Raw genomic sequence first — 17,521 nt, 5'->3', positions numbered from 1 at the left:
ATAATCTAGGAACTGAATAACACAGCAAACCCAGATGTGGATGAGAATTGTGGTAAATATTACAAATGTAAGAATGTCCTTCTGTGAACCAGAATGGATGTCTTATGGTTAGGACATGAGAGCTGTCTCTAAGTGCTGAAGAGCTGTCCGGTGGAATTGTGGTTCAAATTAGAATCCTATTTATTCACTCATCTAACAAGTATGAATTGAGACCTTCCTACCTGCCAGACATTGTTCTTGGCACTGGGCATATAGTAATGAGTAAGGAAAAGAACATTCCTCTTCTAATAGAGCGTACTTTCAAGTGGATAAAAAAGAAAATAGATGAGTTAGCATATAAATGAGCAAGAGCATGGTAATTTCATACATTGATAAGTGAAGTGAGAATAAAAACAACCAGGACAATGTGGCACAGAGAGACTGAATTTTCAATAATCAGCAGAGACTTTTCTGAGGAGGTAATATTTTTTGAGAACTGAATAAGAAGCAAGACCCAGTCATGGTCAGAGGGCAAATTATTCCAAACAGAGCAAACACCAAGCAATAAGGATGAGGAAGCGGGCCAGTGTGGCTGGAGAAAAATGAAATAGGTAGAGAATGGTATCTGATAACAGTGGATTCACAGACGTACAGGGTTTAAAATCAAGAAATGGACTTAAACACCACTGAGCTCAGTCCAGATTTTTAAATATTTTTCTTAAAGAAGACCACTAATGAGCATTCTCTCTCCCTTTTCTCTCCTTCTCCCCTGCCTTCTGTCTAATGAAATGTTACATAAACACCAATAAAAATTTTAAAAAGAATACTTGCTTGAAGGAGGATTTTCAGTGAACCTGCTCATCTGAACTTCATGACTCTGCAGAACACTGATGTCAAACTCCTCATTTGAGGCATAAAGTAATGAGGATAAATTAGGCAACAGCATGGTATAGTAGAAAGATTTATTATCAGATAGACCTTGGCTCAAATCCTGGTGTAGTGGATTTAAGCCTCATGATGGGAGGAGCTATTACCATGCTTCGTGATTCTGGGATGGACTTGGACTTGTTCTAACATGCAGAATGTAATGGAAATTATACTGAGCACATTCTCAGCCTCAAGAGGCTTTGCAATTTCCCCTCTTGCCTTTTTAGAACACTGTCACCTTATGAACAAGCCCAGTGTCGCCTCCTTGAACACGAGGCCATATGGATAGAGGCCCAGTCATGCCAGCTGAGAATCAAGGCGTGTGAATGAAGCCATCAAGGACCAGCCAGCCACCACGCAGTCTTTCAGCTGACTGCAAATACAGGAACGAGACCAGCCAACACCACATGGAGCAAGGACAAGCCAGCTGGGACCTTATCAGAATTCCAAACCAGAGAGTCAAGAGCAAATAACTTGCTGTTGCTTGAAATCACTAAATTCTGGGATGGCCTGATATGCAGCAACAGATAAATAATACAGAAATCAGTTATGTTTGCTGGCATAACAAAATCCCAAACCACGTGGCACTGACTTTGGGGTGGAGAGGCAGGTGGAGGCCTGAAAAACCTAGTAGCCCATTAGAAAACAACAGAGTGGGGAATAAACTTTCAGTGAAGACTTGAAAAGTGGTAAGAAAAGTATTATTGGAGGCAGGGAAAAGGGTAGTCTGCATTATGTAGTGACAGAACAATTGGCAAGAATATTGCTAGTGATAATTCAGAAGATAGAAAATATACCTAATGCATTTGTGAATCTAATTAAGGCACTCTCTAGACAGAATGTTGAAAGTGTCAGTTGAGTGTTTCTACCCCTGTGTAATTAAGGTACTGTAAGAGAAAGAAGAGCTAACTAAGGATCTATTTTATTTATTAAGCAAAATTTAGATCAAATCAAGAGGATCCAGGACTTGCTGGGTTGGGAAATAAAACTGGACTTTATGCTCAGTGTCTCCCAGATGGCAAAGGATTCTCGAAGTAAAGAATGACCTCAGGATAAACAAATCAAGGGTGTTTCTATAAGATGCTTTAAGAACATAGGAAGATTTAAGGAATATCCTAGTAGGTTCTCTCAGGTAGACAGTAGGGATTCTGAGTATCTTAAGGGCATTGTGCCACAACAATAGGATATACCCAAAGTGGAGAGAAGACTGTCTCAAAAAAAATTATGGATGTAGCTTCAGGGCATGGAATCAGCCCTTAATAGATTCATACAGTTTTTAAGAGAGCTTTATGATGATATTACTGAAAGCTAGGATTAAAATTTACAATACAAAATGAAAATAGAAATAGGGGTCCTTAACATTCATGAGCAGACATAAATTGCAAAATCTACGCAGCAACTAATATGGGCCATTTCTTAAAAAGAAATAAAATAAATCTCAGAGGATAGAATCAAGAGCCCAGGGGCAGAATCAATAGCTGATCGAAACAATGAACTAGAGAACCATTCCCAGGAAGCAGAACTGACCCAAACCAAGGGGCATTCTTTGTCCCTTGAGTACATGGTCTGACGACATGTGCCCCAATTAGTTGCAAAATTGCTACATTCTAATGGCTGCTTTGTAGCTTCTATGTCTCCTATTTGTGAATGAAAGCATCTATTGTGGTTATCTTGACCATATCATTTTATGCTGTGGTCATTGGCAGTAGTTGACTTGTCTTTCAATTTCACAGAACCCTGGATAAAGAGAAGGAAACTTTTATGTGTGTGTACCTGATGCAGAACAAAATATCACTGATGTTGAGCCTAATGCCAGGATTGGATAATATTTTGAGTGTCTTGGGAAACGGTGGATGTCTTTTGCATATGTGTTGGACATGAATTACCATGATCGAAAGGTGGATTATTTGATAGGCTAGTTCACAGATGGCAGTAATAATTTTTTCCTACTCTATGCCTGCGTATTTGCAATATGATCTTGTTGTTCATCCCATGAATAAGCAGGTGGCACATCCTTGCATCGTGATTCTGATCTGATCTTGTAACTTGCTTTGACCATGAGAATATAGTGGAAATGGCAGGGGATAATTTTTGAGCCTTTACCTCAAAAGGTCTTGCAATCTCCCCTCTTGCCCTCTTGGAACACTGCCACCTGTGAATAAGCCCAAGTAAGCTTCCTTGAGGATGAAGGACCATGAGGTAAAGAGAAAGACAGGTCCAGACATCTCAGAGATTACAGAAATCCCAACTGAAGCCCCAAACACATGAGTGAGGCCATCTTGCCAGGTCCCAGGGAACACTCCAACTGACTGCAAATGCATGAGCAAGTTCAGCAGAGACCATGTGAGGCAGAAGAACCACCCAGCTAAGCTCAGCCCAAATTGCCACTGTATATAACTGTGAGCAAATAAATAACGGAAGCCCTGGACAATTTACTTAACTTTACCAGTTGTGGCAGTCTGAAATTATTTATGAATTCCAAAAAGAGAAAGATTATATTTGTGAACTATACTATTCCTCTGGGTATGATGCTCTTTGATTGTATTAAATCCAGCAAGGGGTCTCTGATTAAGTTTACTTGATAAAATCAGTTTAGGGTTTTGATCAGGCTATGTTAGTAAGGTGCAACTCAGGTTGTGTCCTGCCCCTTGGTGGGCCTATATAAATGGACGCTCACTCAAGAAGGCACATGGGAAGAGAGAGCTCTGTCATGTTTGATCCTGGGGCCCTGGAGAAAGGTGAGACATTTACCTGATAGTTTGCAGCTGAAGAGAACAGAGCAGCTGAGCGCTAAGAAGGCCAGGGAAAAAAACAAGCCCTATTCCAGAAAGTGATAAAGGAAGCCCTGAGAGACCAGGCAGAGATTGCCCACCATTTTGCTAAAAGACGTGAAAGCTGACTTTGGTGAGAAAGTAGCTCTTACGGTACCTTGGGTTGGACTTTCCATGGACTTGTAATTGTAAGCTTTTACCCCAAATAAATACCCTTTATAAAAGCCAACAGATTTCTGGTACTTTGCATCAGCACCCTTTTGGCAGACTAATACACCAGCCTATTGCTTCATCTGGGAAAACAATTAAAAACTACTATCTACCTTATAGAGATTTTGTGAGTATTAAGTGAGATAACATATAAAAAACATTTAGCAATGCCTATACATTCTAGTTCACAATAAATAGTTAGTAAAAACAATGATGACAATAACTTATAAAATTAAATATGTCCAAGGTAAGGATTTGGAAGAAGCTCTGTTTGGAGACTGGCATCTTCCAGACCAAAGTTCTTTTCCCTACATTACTCTGCCGTTCCTGTATGTCAGCTTTTTTCTGGGGTATGTATTTAGCTGAAAAAAAATTTTAATATAAACAATTCATGTTAATAAGTTAGACTAATTTATTCTATGTCGTCTCAGGGAGAACTAGAAAACATGAATGGAACTTATGAGAAGGCAAATTTATGGTCAATGAAGGAAGATACTTCTAAAATTGGATCCTTACATAGATATAACATGCTGCCTTAAAGATCTGACATATTTCTTTCTAATAAAAGGACTCAAGAATAGGTTACTTCTTTGGTCAGGGCTACTGACATATGAGCTTAGACAGTTTGGCCAAATGATTTTTATGTACCTTCCTAATATTATATGATACTTATTCTTTTTTCTCAACTATTTTTTTTTTGCATTTTAAAGACTTATGCAACAGCCTAAGTCTTAAAACCCTAATCCATACATCCAGAAATTCCACTGGCATTTTCATTTTTAGATATGTAGATGCAAAATAGAAAGCACTATAGGATATGAAAATTTTAAATTGGCCTTTTCTCTGATTAAGATCAGTGCTCAAAACAGTTAATTTTTCATGTGTTAGTCCTCTGTTCACATAGATGAAAAAAATAAACTCAATATGCTGTTCCAAAAAAACCTCTTCATTTATTAATTCATTTTCCAACAACTATTTATGAAACTTTTATCAAAGTCTTTCTATACACTAAGCATCATGCTAAGATAAGGCTATATTTTATGGAAACAGCTACAAAGAAATGATGAAGAATCTTAAAAATTTCTGAGTTTTCAGTATTTTATGAGAGACCTATTATATGTGTACTTATTTACCTAACAACTAATACTTATTGAAACAAAGTATATGCATTCAAGATACATTCTCATTAAAATTCAATAATAAGTATACTTTAATACTTCTATATTGCTCATAAATGAAATGGACTGCTGCTTACATTTGGATTTGATCTAGGTTAGTAATTAACACTTCCTTATCATTTTATTTATCTGTATAGTGATGAAGATATATATATATATATATATGAGACAATGTTAGGCATTATATACTTGCAGTATGTAATCTGAACTTCTTTGGAAAGACAAAATTTATGGAGATAACCAACAAAAACAAAATGTTTTTAGCTCTTTCCCATCAATATAATGAGGATACAGGTCAAAAGTTTATTTTATGTGAAGTAAAAGCACTTTTAATATTTCCCATTAAACAGACCATTTATCCTTTCTGTTATGATAATTTAGTTTTACTTTATTCTTATCAGGTTGATTTATCCCTCACTTTTTAAAAATGAAGCTTGAACCCAAAATACATTTAAAGAGGAAAAAATATTTTCATAATTATATTTTAAATGCTAGCTTATCATTTCAATTAAATATAACCTAAATCTCAAGAAAAAAAATCTAAGTATTTGGGGACATTTTTGGAAAGACTGAGTTAGGGAGGAAGAATAGAGTTAATAAAGGTCATCTTTGATGTTATTCAACACAAAAAGCAAACACAGATATTTTTCTATTTGACATTAAAAATCTGATAATTTACCTCCCTAAAGAAAGCACATACAGCTTTTAGACAGACTGTACAATAAAGAATAATAATTTTCTGTTTACTGAGATATCAACTGGCATTTCACTGTAAGTCAATGGTCTATCGTTGCTACAGCATATTAGACCTCAATCTGGCATCTATAAATGTCGAGTATAAAACAATATAGGATGAAAATCACAAGCATGTTCCAAACTCCCCCAAAAATAAAACAAAAAAGGAAACAAAGTTCACCTAAACATATTTGCCACAGAAATCAGTGCAATATTCAGCTGTCAATCTAGAAAAACAACGAGGGAGCCACACTGTCAGTAGGATGGGATAATAAAATTTCCAGCAGATGTTCAAGCAGGGCTCTAATTTTTACTGAACTCCCTTGGTAAGCATTTAATTTCTTTATCATATGCAGGCTTGGCAAATTGTACTTCATCAAAACTCTACTGTGAAATATTAATATTTCATATGATAACAAAACTCCATAGAATAACCTTTGTCATATTAAGAACATCCAAATTTCAAATGTCAAGATTCTGAATTTTAATACATTTTAAATAGCTTCCTAAATTGCCCTAATAAATTTTATAATAAGGCTGATTTAAGTTGGTATGCTATAATGTTACACAAATATATGATATATATATTTTAATAGACACATTTAGTAAGGGTCTGCAGAAAAATCATGTGGTCATACTACTGAGTTGTACAGCACAACATTTCATAAGTATGAAAGTACAGAAGCTCATAACACATAATTATATACTTACAACAGGTTTAATCACTAAATAGGGACAATATAAGAAAACAAAAAGAAGTAGCTCTCTTTGAAGCAAACTGACTACTTTGTAAAATCATGTATGAAGCAGAATCCTTTTTGAAAATAGCATTATATAAGCCCATGGTTATATCATTATTTTTGCTATTACAATCTACACAACTATGTTTAAGACAGTTTTTCCACATTTTGTCATGCTCACCATAAAGGAAGGTAAAATAGAGCTTCTTAAAATCCCCCATCATTATATTTCATAAGCCAAATTTAATTTGCATTTGTTTATAACTTTCCTTTTGAACCAGCATCATGGACATCTGAATTGATAGATTACATTCAAATTGGAGGTTTAGAAGGATGTTAGCATCTACATTTATTTCTGCTGCTGATCCTAATAAAGGCAACTGTGCTCCTAGGTTACTGAAAGAGACAGCATCACAAATCAATGCATGTCGCCAACAGAGCAAAGACAGAGGTCTCTGGTTAATCAGAATTCAATTTTTACAAGCAAAGGAAAAAAAAAAAAACCCAGAAAACTTAAAGCAAACATTATTTTTGCTACAATTCTTCTCTTGTGCCCTATTAACCACCTAATACTATTTATATATAAAATGTTTTAAATAGAATAGCAAATACATGGTTGCTAAATGTTATCTGGGGCTCAATTTTCACCCACAGATTAACCATTTAATAACAGTTTCACAGTAATTCTGAAAAAAAAAAAAAGACAAGTACGTCATCAATAATTCTGCACAGGTCATAAAAATTGATTCATGGTATTTGAAAGCTGAATCTCCCACGTTCCTTTGTTTTTACAGTTTTAATGGAAGCATTTCTAAATTTTCAGTCAATTTATTGGAAAAAGAACTTCCGTTTTGTTGACTAATTAAAATCTTTAAAATACTTTTTCATATACTGTTTTTCTAACTTTTGAGGATTTTCGAGACTTCCTTGACCACATTTACACACAGCATCTGGTAACGCTGTCAGAATAAAGACAGCCTTAATGTTTTAGCTGTAATAATGCCAGCTATTGATCCTAGTTAGAGGAGAAGGAGAGAATGTGTTTAATGGTGCATGTTTGTTCTCTATTATTTTCTTTGCCTAAGGATAAGGCTGATTTAAATAATGATACCCTTTTCTTAGTCACTAGATTCACAGATTCTTATACATTAATTATTACTAAGTACCAGTTAGTACTAAAATGATAGATAGATTTTAGCATTTAAAAGTTTATCAATAAAGGGGCTAAGAAATGTTAAGTTCTGCTCTTCTTTTCTAATTCAAAACCATTTATGGATGCAAATCTCTATTGGATAAATCATGCTACTTTGAAAACATGCATTTGCACTTTTGAAAAATTTGGGATGTGATTTGTGTATTGTAAAGAATCAATCTCACCTTTAATATGTAGTTAATATTTTCTACTGAGTATATCCACTTTCAGTGTGAGTAGAAAGTCATACTACAAGTGATTCTCAGGGTATGTGTATTTTCAGGAAGTGTATGGATTAAAAAATTCAAGAAGAGTCTTATTTACTACCACCACCTATGAATTATATTGATTCTTTTTGACATAGGTTGGGTCTCAGAATTTTGTATAAAGAATCTAGTCTTTGTAACTTTGAGTTCAGGCATGTATCCTCAGGCACACAACATCCAGAAATCATAAAACAACTAATAATAACAAAATTAAAATTCATGAATTTGTGATTATGAAATGGAATATTCACTGCTGTAATATATTCTCTAGACAATGAGGAATGAGAAAATAAGTACCCCTTTCCTTGGGATAGAAGGAATGAATGAAAGAAAAGTCTAATGGGTGATGAATGATAGGTCTTATCAATAATTTAATAACTATTTTTTCTGGGTCTGAAAAACTTTTCTTGTATAATAGTGATGTACTCATTAAAATGCATGATAGACATTTAAATTTGACTTTAAAAATAATTGCTTACCTTATCAAGAGAGAAAGTTTTGGTCAAAGCAAAACTCCACCCAGCTTCAAAAGCTCGTCGAATCATTGATGCACTGGTAGCTGGAGTTGCGCTAGCAAGGCCAAAAGGATTTGTAAACTTCAATCCAGCCATTTCCACACCAATGTCCACCATATCAATTGGAGTATAAAAGAGAGGTAGTTCAGGCTTCAAAGAAACTGAAGCTCCATATTGTGACTGCAAAAAAACAAACAGCCTATAATTGTTCTTGCATCACATCTGATTTGTCCATATAATCACTTACAAAAATCCCTTCAACACAGCATTGAACTCATGTAGATTCAATCGGTCTGTTTACAAAGATGAAAGGTAGAAAAAAATCAATTAGCAGTGAACCAAATTTATATAAAATAACCCTTTTCTAAATTTGAAATGCAGTATGGAGAGTATTAATGGCAGTAAATCCATTAAATAAATAAGCAAAAAAATCCTGTTTAAAACATACTGAGATATAAACACATAAGGAAATAATTTTAGAATTTATCTCCTTGATCCATTAATCTAGGATGTTTTTTCTTTATTTGTAGAAATGTCTTCAATGCTCAGAGATGTGAGAAACAAGACAGGAGACCTAAGTTGAATATTCAGTAATTTTACTACTGTTTATCTGATTTTACAAAAGCCCCCTAACATGTCTGTGTCTTTTCTCCTCCATAGTTTTTAGTATAGTAGCAGGCATGCTAGTTGCCTAACTCCCATCTCAGGGATATCGGAAAACATGGGAGATCATAAGCCACAGAAGGATTGCTAATTTATAAGGTACCGTACTCATGAGCATGAGGGGGATTTGTTTCTTCAGGAATCAAACAGGACCTAACAGATAATCTGTTAAAAGTCAAAATTTTCAACTGGCACTCAAAATTGTGAACTTACCTTTCTCAAATGATCAGAGCAATGATGGTATCTTGTAAGGTTATGGGATTATTAAATGAAAACACTTATGCAAAGTGTATGGCACATTGAAGCAGAGTAGGTACTCACTAAATGTGAGCTCCTTTTCCTACTGGGAAGCTTATTAAATATCTTATCAGGCCTTTTGTTTGTAAAGTGCTTCTCTCACTCTTTGTCTCTCTCTCTCACTCTTTCGTTCTTTTACCTTCTCTCTATCTCTGAAAGACAAACAATACTGGGAAATATAAAAAGGATGATTTTTTTTTTCCCCCAGCAAAATTGGTTACTGAATGGACAGGGTGAGGTAAATTCAAAAGTATAAAATCCTTTCTCTTGTGAATCATCACTCAAAAGAAGAGTTATTTGAGCAGAACTTCAATTTTACAGGAGTGTGTCTTGTGTAGATAAAGATTGCCATGACTTGCATAGAAATTATTTCTGGCCTGCCACCATTTACAATGCAAAGCAAAGTTCACTTAATATGTAAAAAGGCATCAAACTTGTCAATGGAAAGACTAATGTGTCTCTGGTATCTGCAAAGAGGTGCCTGATGGCATCCAGGTTTCCAGCCAGACAGGCACCTTCTGGGCTTCAAGGCACACATCTGAATATCGGCCAGTATTGTTGCGAACATTTGGGATATCTGTTCTCACACGGGATGGCAACACTATTAAAAGGATTGTTAGCAAAGACAAACTTATAATGGATACCTTAGAAAAATGGTGGAGGATCATTTGAGGGTGCATGCAGGTGAGTGGGGGTTCCTGTGCATCTGCACAGGTATGGGTGTGGAAGAGAAATCACCTTTGATGGTATTTTCTTAGCTCTATGTAATCATGCTTTAAACTGAATCAAGCAAGATTTAGGTTAGACCAAGGAAGAATTTTCTGAGATTAATATTGGGGAAAACGTGGATGCACTTTCCTTATCTGAGGAATCCTGGAACCAACATTAGGCAGCCTTCTGTCTGATGCTGGTAGCAGAAATAATGTGGCTCCATTTCCGGCGTGGGGTGAGGCAGATGACACTGTATTTTTCTCATTTTATGGCTTTTACTGAAACATCGAATCTCCCTTAGTTTTACAGATTAATTTGTTTGTTCATATTTGTAACCATATAAGGCACCAGGCAGCAGTCCAAGCAGGGAGGAGGCTGATACATATTTGTAGTTCAACTTGCATTTCTTAATTTGTATAATTTTAAAATAAACTAAGCATTGCTCTGAAATTCTTAAGAAGATTGTTGCCTTAATACATAAAAAGGAAACAACCTGGACAAACTATGCAAATTTTCCGTAAGCATTAAACAAACAAAAGCAAACAACAAAAAGCAAAAAACAAGCACATAAAATTCTTTTAAACAACTATAACTTTTTACTAAATATACTTTTTCTTTTACTGATGAAAAATGCAACTGAATGTGTACATGTACATATGTATGGATATCACCTCAAATCTTCAATCATAATAGGCACGTCTTTTTCACGCTGTGCTTATACTATGCTTTTTTTTTTTGCTTTGTTTTTGTTACTTTTTACAAATCTGTGGTGCTACAACAACCCAGTCTGTTCAGCCTCACAATATACACATGCACTAATGGATGCCTATTTTCTGTGACTTAAAAGCCTGTTCTTTCTGCACCCTTGCTCAGGGAATTCAGGCATTTCAAGTTTCAGCTCTCACCACAAGGCTAATTTTTTCCCAAATCCTAATTGCAACCTCCAAACTTAAATGTCCAAGAGACTTTAAAATCTTTGGATATGGAAGCTTTGTCCTTATGTCAAACTCAACCCCCTTCACAGAATATATCTCATCATATTCTCTTCTAAAGAAAATGTGGTCCAGATTTTTAATTTCAGACAACACTGTTTTTCTAGTTATCCAAAAGTGTTAGTAAATAACAAACTACCTGGATGTTGAACATTGGTATTAGTTTCATAATTCCTTAATATAGAACTGCACAAAGAATGCTATGCTGGCATTAGAAATGATGTAGAAGAAAAGAATGAAATGGCACAAAAAAGTGTTTATTATACACTAAGTGAAAAAAATTGGTTAACATTAAATGTAAGCCCAACATTTTCAGTAAATAATGCATTTACATATTAATATATTTTGCTATATTTCTGTTTATCCATCTACCATAAACAGTAAACACCAATATGTTCAACAGAGTTGTCTCTCAGAATTGAGGTTTGAGATGTCTTTAAATTTTCAGATTTTTGCTTGTATTTTTTATATTCTCAATATAAACATAAATTAAAATTAAGTTAATTTTTTAGAAGAGACAATGATACTCTAAAAACCATTAAGTGAGGACCAAGGTTTATAGCTTACTTTTTAGTGTCCTCCACAGATTTTCCCAAATCAATATTTTCAGCTCTATTTATTATTATTCATAGAGGATAGAGGTAAAAATATTTAGAATTAGAACAATGAAAGAGATAAGCTCCCTTAAAAGCTTTACTTTGTTAGGAGGAAAGTAAGGAGGCCAAAGGTCCAGTGAACACCTTTGTGTTATTTGTTAGTGGAAAAGCCATAATAAATTATATATTTTTCTGCTTTTTTTTTCATTACCATATCTCGCTCTTCAGAAATAAAAGATTTTAATCATTTTTCTCTCAAATACTTTGTGCCCCATGCCTCTGTACTTTAACAGGACCATATCTGTCTTCTGCACCTACTGAAAAGCTATTCATTCTTAAGCTCTCCCAGGTCACTATAGCCCCCAATTTCTCTCTAAACCACTTCTAGGGCAAATATATAATTCTACTGAAAATACTTGGTTATATGTTTAAGCACTAACATGCTTAAACTTACCTTTATCTTCTAAGAAACTAATGTATTGCTTGCATAATGTGATATTAAAATATTTAGAATTAACATTCTTTTAGAACTACTTTCATTCGTTCATTTATTCAGCAGGTTTTTACTAAAAACTTGGGACTATAAAGGTGAGAAAAACAGGCAAGGCCCCAGGTCACCGGTAGCTTAATTACAGAGAAAAGTAAGTAAAGCAAATAGCCAAACAACCAAACACAAAATTAAAACTATGGATAGTTCCTCACATTGTTTCAAGTCCTCATGAATTTCCTCCTGCCTGAAACACAAGTCCAAGACTTACATCATCCAGAAAACTCCTAATTATCCTTCCAAACTCAACAATCAAATATAAGAGTTTTGGGTACTTTCCTTAATACTCTCCATATTCTTTTTGGTATAGCTCCATATCCTTTTCTTTCTGCCCTGTACCATTTAAAATCTACCTCTACCTCAGCATTCATCATACTGGCAGTAAATATTGATTTACTGAAACATCTCTTCAACTAGAACATAAGCTCCTTGAGGGCAGTGACCATGTCTTAATAAAATTAATATCTCCAGTGGAAAAAGAAAAAAAAATCCCTATTATTGAAGGCAATTCTGTTCTCTCTAGTGACATGTAAATAAAATAACTTTAACAACTGTAAACCCTCAAATACTTTTCAAAGAGCCACCATATACTTTTTTTTAAAAAGAGGTACCAGGGATTGAACCCAGGGCCTCGTGTTTGGGAAGCAGGCACTCAAACCATTAAGCTACACCTGCTCCCCAACATAAACTTTTAAAATCTCATTATTTTTTACTCAAGCTAAACATTTTTACCTTTATAACTATTTTTAGTACAAAATGTTTTCAACATTCTAGTTGTCCTTTCTTGGTAATTCATGTACATAAATGCTCCGTGAAATTGAAGACCCTGTTAGCATAGTTAAGAAAATACAAAGAACTTAAATTTCAGATTTTTGCAATTTTCTGCCTTCTCTTTCCTTTGTAAAACAGAAACACTTTTGAATTTTGGACATCAGGATAATGAGAGCCAGTTGACCCAGATAGCTGCATAAGACACTCCAAGGTGCTGTTTCCCCACTGAATCTTAGAAAAATTAGCAAAAGTTGGTTCTTTGAAAGATCAATAAAATTGATAAACCTTTAGCTAGATTGACAAAGAAAAAATGAGAAAGGATAAAAGTAGCTAAAATCATAAATGTAAGGAGGACAATACCAACCTTATAGGAAAAAAAAAAGGATTATAAGAGGATATAATGAACAACTGTAAAACAACAAATTAGATAACCTATATGAAATGGGGAAATTCTAAAAAAACACACAAACTTCCTACCCTGACTCAAGAAGAAATAGAAGTTATCAATAGATCAACAAATAGTAAAGAAATTGAATCAGTTGTCAAAAACCTCTGGACAAAGAAAATTCCAAAGACCAGATGGACTTTTGATTTTATCAAACAACACAAGAACAATTAATATCAATTCCACTCAAACTCTTCCAAAAGACTGAAGAGAAAGAAACACTACTTAAGTGATTCCATGGGACCAGCATCACCCTAACACCCAAACCAGTTAAAGATACCACAAAGAAAGAAAATTACAGACTAACACCCCTTACAAATAGAAATGCAAAATCCTCAAGAAAATACTGGAAAACCACATCCAATGGCATATTAAAATAATTATACACCATGACCAAGTAGGATTTATCCCAGTTTATGCAAGAGTGGTTCAATATTAAAAAATCAGTTAATGTAATATACCACATTAAAAGAACGGAAGAAACAGACCACACAATCATCTCAGTTATGCAGAAACGGCATTTTAGAAAATCCAGGCCACCTTTCTAATAAAAACACTTAGAAAATCAAGAATAGAAGGAAATAGCCTCAAAACAATAAAAAAGCGTATATGAAAAACACACAGTTAACATGACATTCAACGGTGAAAGACTGAAATCTTTCCCTCTAAGATCAGGAACAAGACAAGAATGCCCACCCTCATCAATGTTATTCAACATAGTACTGGATGTTCTACTCAGAGCAATCAGGCAAAAATAAATAAATACATAAGTAATAAAAAAAACAAAAATAAAAAGAATCCAAATTGGAAAGGAAGAAGAAAAACATTTTTTCTTTGGAAACATCATGATCCTATGTATAGAAAATCCTGCAAAATTCACAACAAAGCTATTAGAGCTAAAAACTAATTCAACAAATCGGTGTGATATAAGATTATCATGCAAAAATCAGTAGTGTTTCTACACTCTACTAATGAAAAATCTAAAGTGGAAATCAAGAAGAAAATTTAATATACATTAGCAACTAAAAGAATCAAATATGTCAGAATAAATTTAAAGGATGTAAAGGACTTACACATGGAAACCCAAACAATATTACTAAAAGAAATCAAAGAAGACCTAAGTAAAGGGAAGGATATTCTGGGCTCATGGATTGGCAGACTAAATATTGTTAAGATGTAAATTCTACCCAAAGCAAGTTTCAGATACAATGCAATCCTAATCAAAATTCCAACAATGTTCTTGAAGAAAGGGAGAAGCCAATCATCAAATTTATATGGAAAGGTAAGGGCTACTGAATAGCCAAAACCATTATTTTAAAAAATGGAAAATAAACAGGTATTGGAGAGGATGTGGACAAATAGGAATACTCATTCATTGTTGTTGGGAACGTAAAATAGCATAGATGCTATGGAAAACAGTTCGGTGATTCCTCAGAAATATAAGCATAGAATTACCACTTGACCCAGGAATTCCACTTCTAGGTTTAAACCCAAAAGAACAAAAGTAAGGATTCAAACACACCGATGTTCATAGCTGTGTTATGCACAATTGCCAAAAAGGGGAGGCAACCTACATGTCCACCAAAAGATGAACAGCTAAACAAAATGCTGTATAAACATACAATGAAATACATTTCAGCATTAAAAATAAAATCCTGCTACATGTGACACCATGGATGAACCTTAAAGACATCACATTAAGTGAAATAAGCCAGACACAATATGAAAACTATTGTATGATCTCTCTGATATGAAATGCTTTGAATAAGCAAATTCATAGAATCAGAAACTATGGTACAGTTTATCAAGCACTGGGTTAGGAGTAGAGAATGGGTATTTAATGATTCATTGGAACAGCTTGTATCCGCTATATTAGAAAATTTTAAATGGATGGTGGTGATGTTAGCACAACATTGTTAATGTAATGAACACTACTGGATTATATATTTGAATAAGGTTAAAAGAGGGGAATTTTAGGTTGTATACAAGTTACTATAATACATTTTTTAAAAAATGGTTGTACAACCAGTTAACTATGGACTATAGTTGACAGTATAGTTATATTAATACTTTTTCATCAATTCTAACAAAGACACCACACTAATTTAAAGTGTTAATAACAGTGAAAACTGTGTGTGTGTGTGGGCGGGAGGTTGTATGGAAACAATATTTTCTGCATGATTTTCCTGTAAACCTACAACTGCTCTAATAAAAACAAATAAATCTGTACATCACCAGGCCCTTTCTGGTTGGTCAAAATGCACCTAATGGAAATACCAAAAGAAAAGTATAGAAGCAAAAAAGGCTAAAATAATTTTAAAAAACCAAACTGATATAAGTAAGGGAGAAGGGTGTAAAAGTGAGACTAAAGGAAAGGATATTTGTGCAGAAAATTTTTAGAGTATAAAGGTAAAAAGTAACATCTTTTTTAGGAATTCATTAACAGTCATGTGCAGCATTGAAAGTGAGATGGAAGTGCATAGATAAGGTTTGTTTTTTTCAAATTTTGCTTTATTTCTCCCCTCACCTTTTTTTTTTGGTGGGGAGAGAAAATATTTTAGTCACTCTTAAACTTATTTTTAAAAATTAACTCCATGACTATCATAAACTATGCGATATCTTAAATGTGAAAGAGCTACATTTATTTTTCATTTCCATCTGTACATTCCTTCAAGGCTTTTCACTACCTAAAGAACAATGCATAAACTCATTGTTATTATATAGTTATAATTGTCATCTACCCCACCCCCATGCCCCATCCATACCTACATTCTAATCTAATCTCTTGCCATTCCTTCAGCCATCTTGTCCTTCAGCTTATTAAACTTGAATAATTTCTTTAAAAATCTCATTAATGCAACTACATATTTTGACTTTTTCCCCTTCAAGTATTCTTTCCTGCCTAGTCTGCCTGCTTTCAAAATTCCATCTAACCCTTCGAGAGTCAATTCTAGTATCATCTCTACTAGGAAGCATCCCTGACTCAAAACAAGCAAAGTTATTACTCTGTTCTTGTTTGCTTACATGTGTGTCTGTCTCCTGCTTCATTTAATTTCAGCAACTTGCATAAGACTTGGCAAAAAGAATCTTACAAAATATCTATTAAACATATCTGACTTGTGATCTTAGGTACTTAAGTCTTTTTTACATCTGTTTTCAGTAAGATGATAATGAGTTTAGATGAAATAATCACAAACTTCATTCCAGATACATAAAATATTATAGATTATATAATTCCAACATAGTTTAACATTCAACTTTTACCTCTCGAAGGAAGACTCTAAAAAGAGCCATCTAGTGGCAAAGGTTAAGTAACTGCTCTGGGCAATTTAGTTACTATGAAAATATATACATTCTATAATTCAGGGATACAAAGTGGCATTAAAATATACCCCTATCTCAGTTTTGTCAGAGACCAGCCTCACATGAAACATTTTTCCTGCCCTCCCTGAATTTTGACTTCTAGTTTAAAATGGACTCCTTTGGTTTCAAGTAACGGAAACTAGCCTTAGATGGTTATTAGAAGGATACACGTGTATCTCAGAAACACAAGCAGGAATAAAGCAGGACCTCAGGAAGGCTGGAAACTATTGTGGATAGCCATAAGGTCTGTCTCTCTATTCTATGTGCATTCTATGTTACTCCTCTCCCTGCCAGCTGGCTGCTCTGCATCTTTATCCATAATAGCCTCTCCTGCTAACCATTTAAGTTGATAATTTACAGGCTTGGCCCAGTTCTTTCTAAGCTCTGCATATTAGAATGACATAGGGAGTTTTAAAAATTCTGCTGTCCAGGCCAGACTCCATAATAATTATGTCAGAATCTCTGGGAGTGGGACTGAAACATTAGCTTTTGTTTTGTTTTGTTTTGTTTTAAAAACAAACAGAAAAACTCCCCAGGGCATTGCACTGTGCCTCCAAATCTAAGAACCACTTCTCTAGCCATGGACAGAGACTTGCTCTTCCTCATTCTTAATTCCCAGTGAG

The 17,521-nt window shown here is 34.3% G+C and overlaps 1 protein-coding gene across 3 annotated transcripts in view; it reads right to left on the bottom strand.

The window, feature by feature from the left end:
- Positions 1-17,521, bottom strand: part of DPYD (dihydropyrimidine dehydrogenase) — a 982,193-nt gene that overhangs the window by 486,949 nt on the left and 477,723 nt on the right. For all 3 annotated transcript variants that reach the window (XM_058303142.1, XM_058303141.2, XM_058303140.2), the window contains exon 13: positions 8,478-8,693. In XM_058303142.1, coding sequence (XP_058159125.1) covers positions 8,478-8,693 — 216 coding nt within the window. The remainder of the gene's footprint in view (positions 1-8,477; positions 8,694-17,521) is intronic.

The sequence above is a fragment of the Dasypus novemcinctus genome, chromosome 9 (genome assembly GCF_030445035.2).
Source record: "Dasypus novemcinctus isolate mDasNov1 chromosome 9, mDasNov1.1.hap2, whole genome shotgun sequence".
Lineage (NCBI taxonomy): Eukaryota > Metazoa > Chordata > Mammalia > Cingulata > Dasypodidae > Dasypus > Dasypus novemcinctus.
This window is presented reverse-complemented; position numbering and strand designations above follow the sequence as displayed.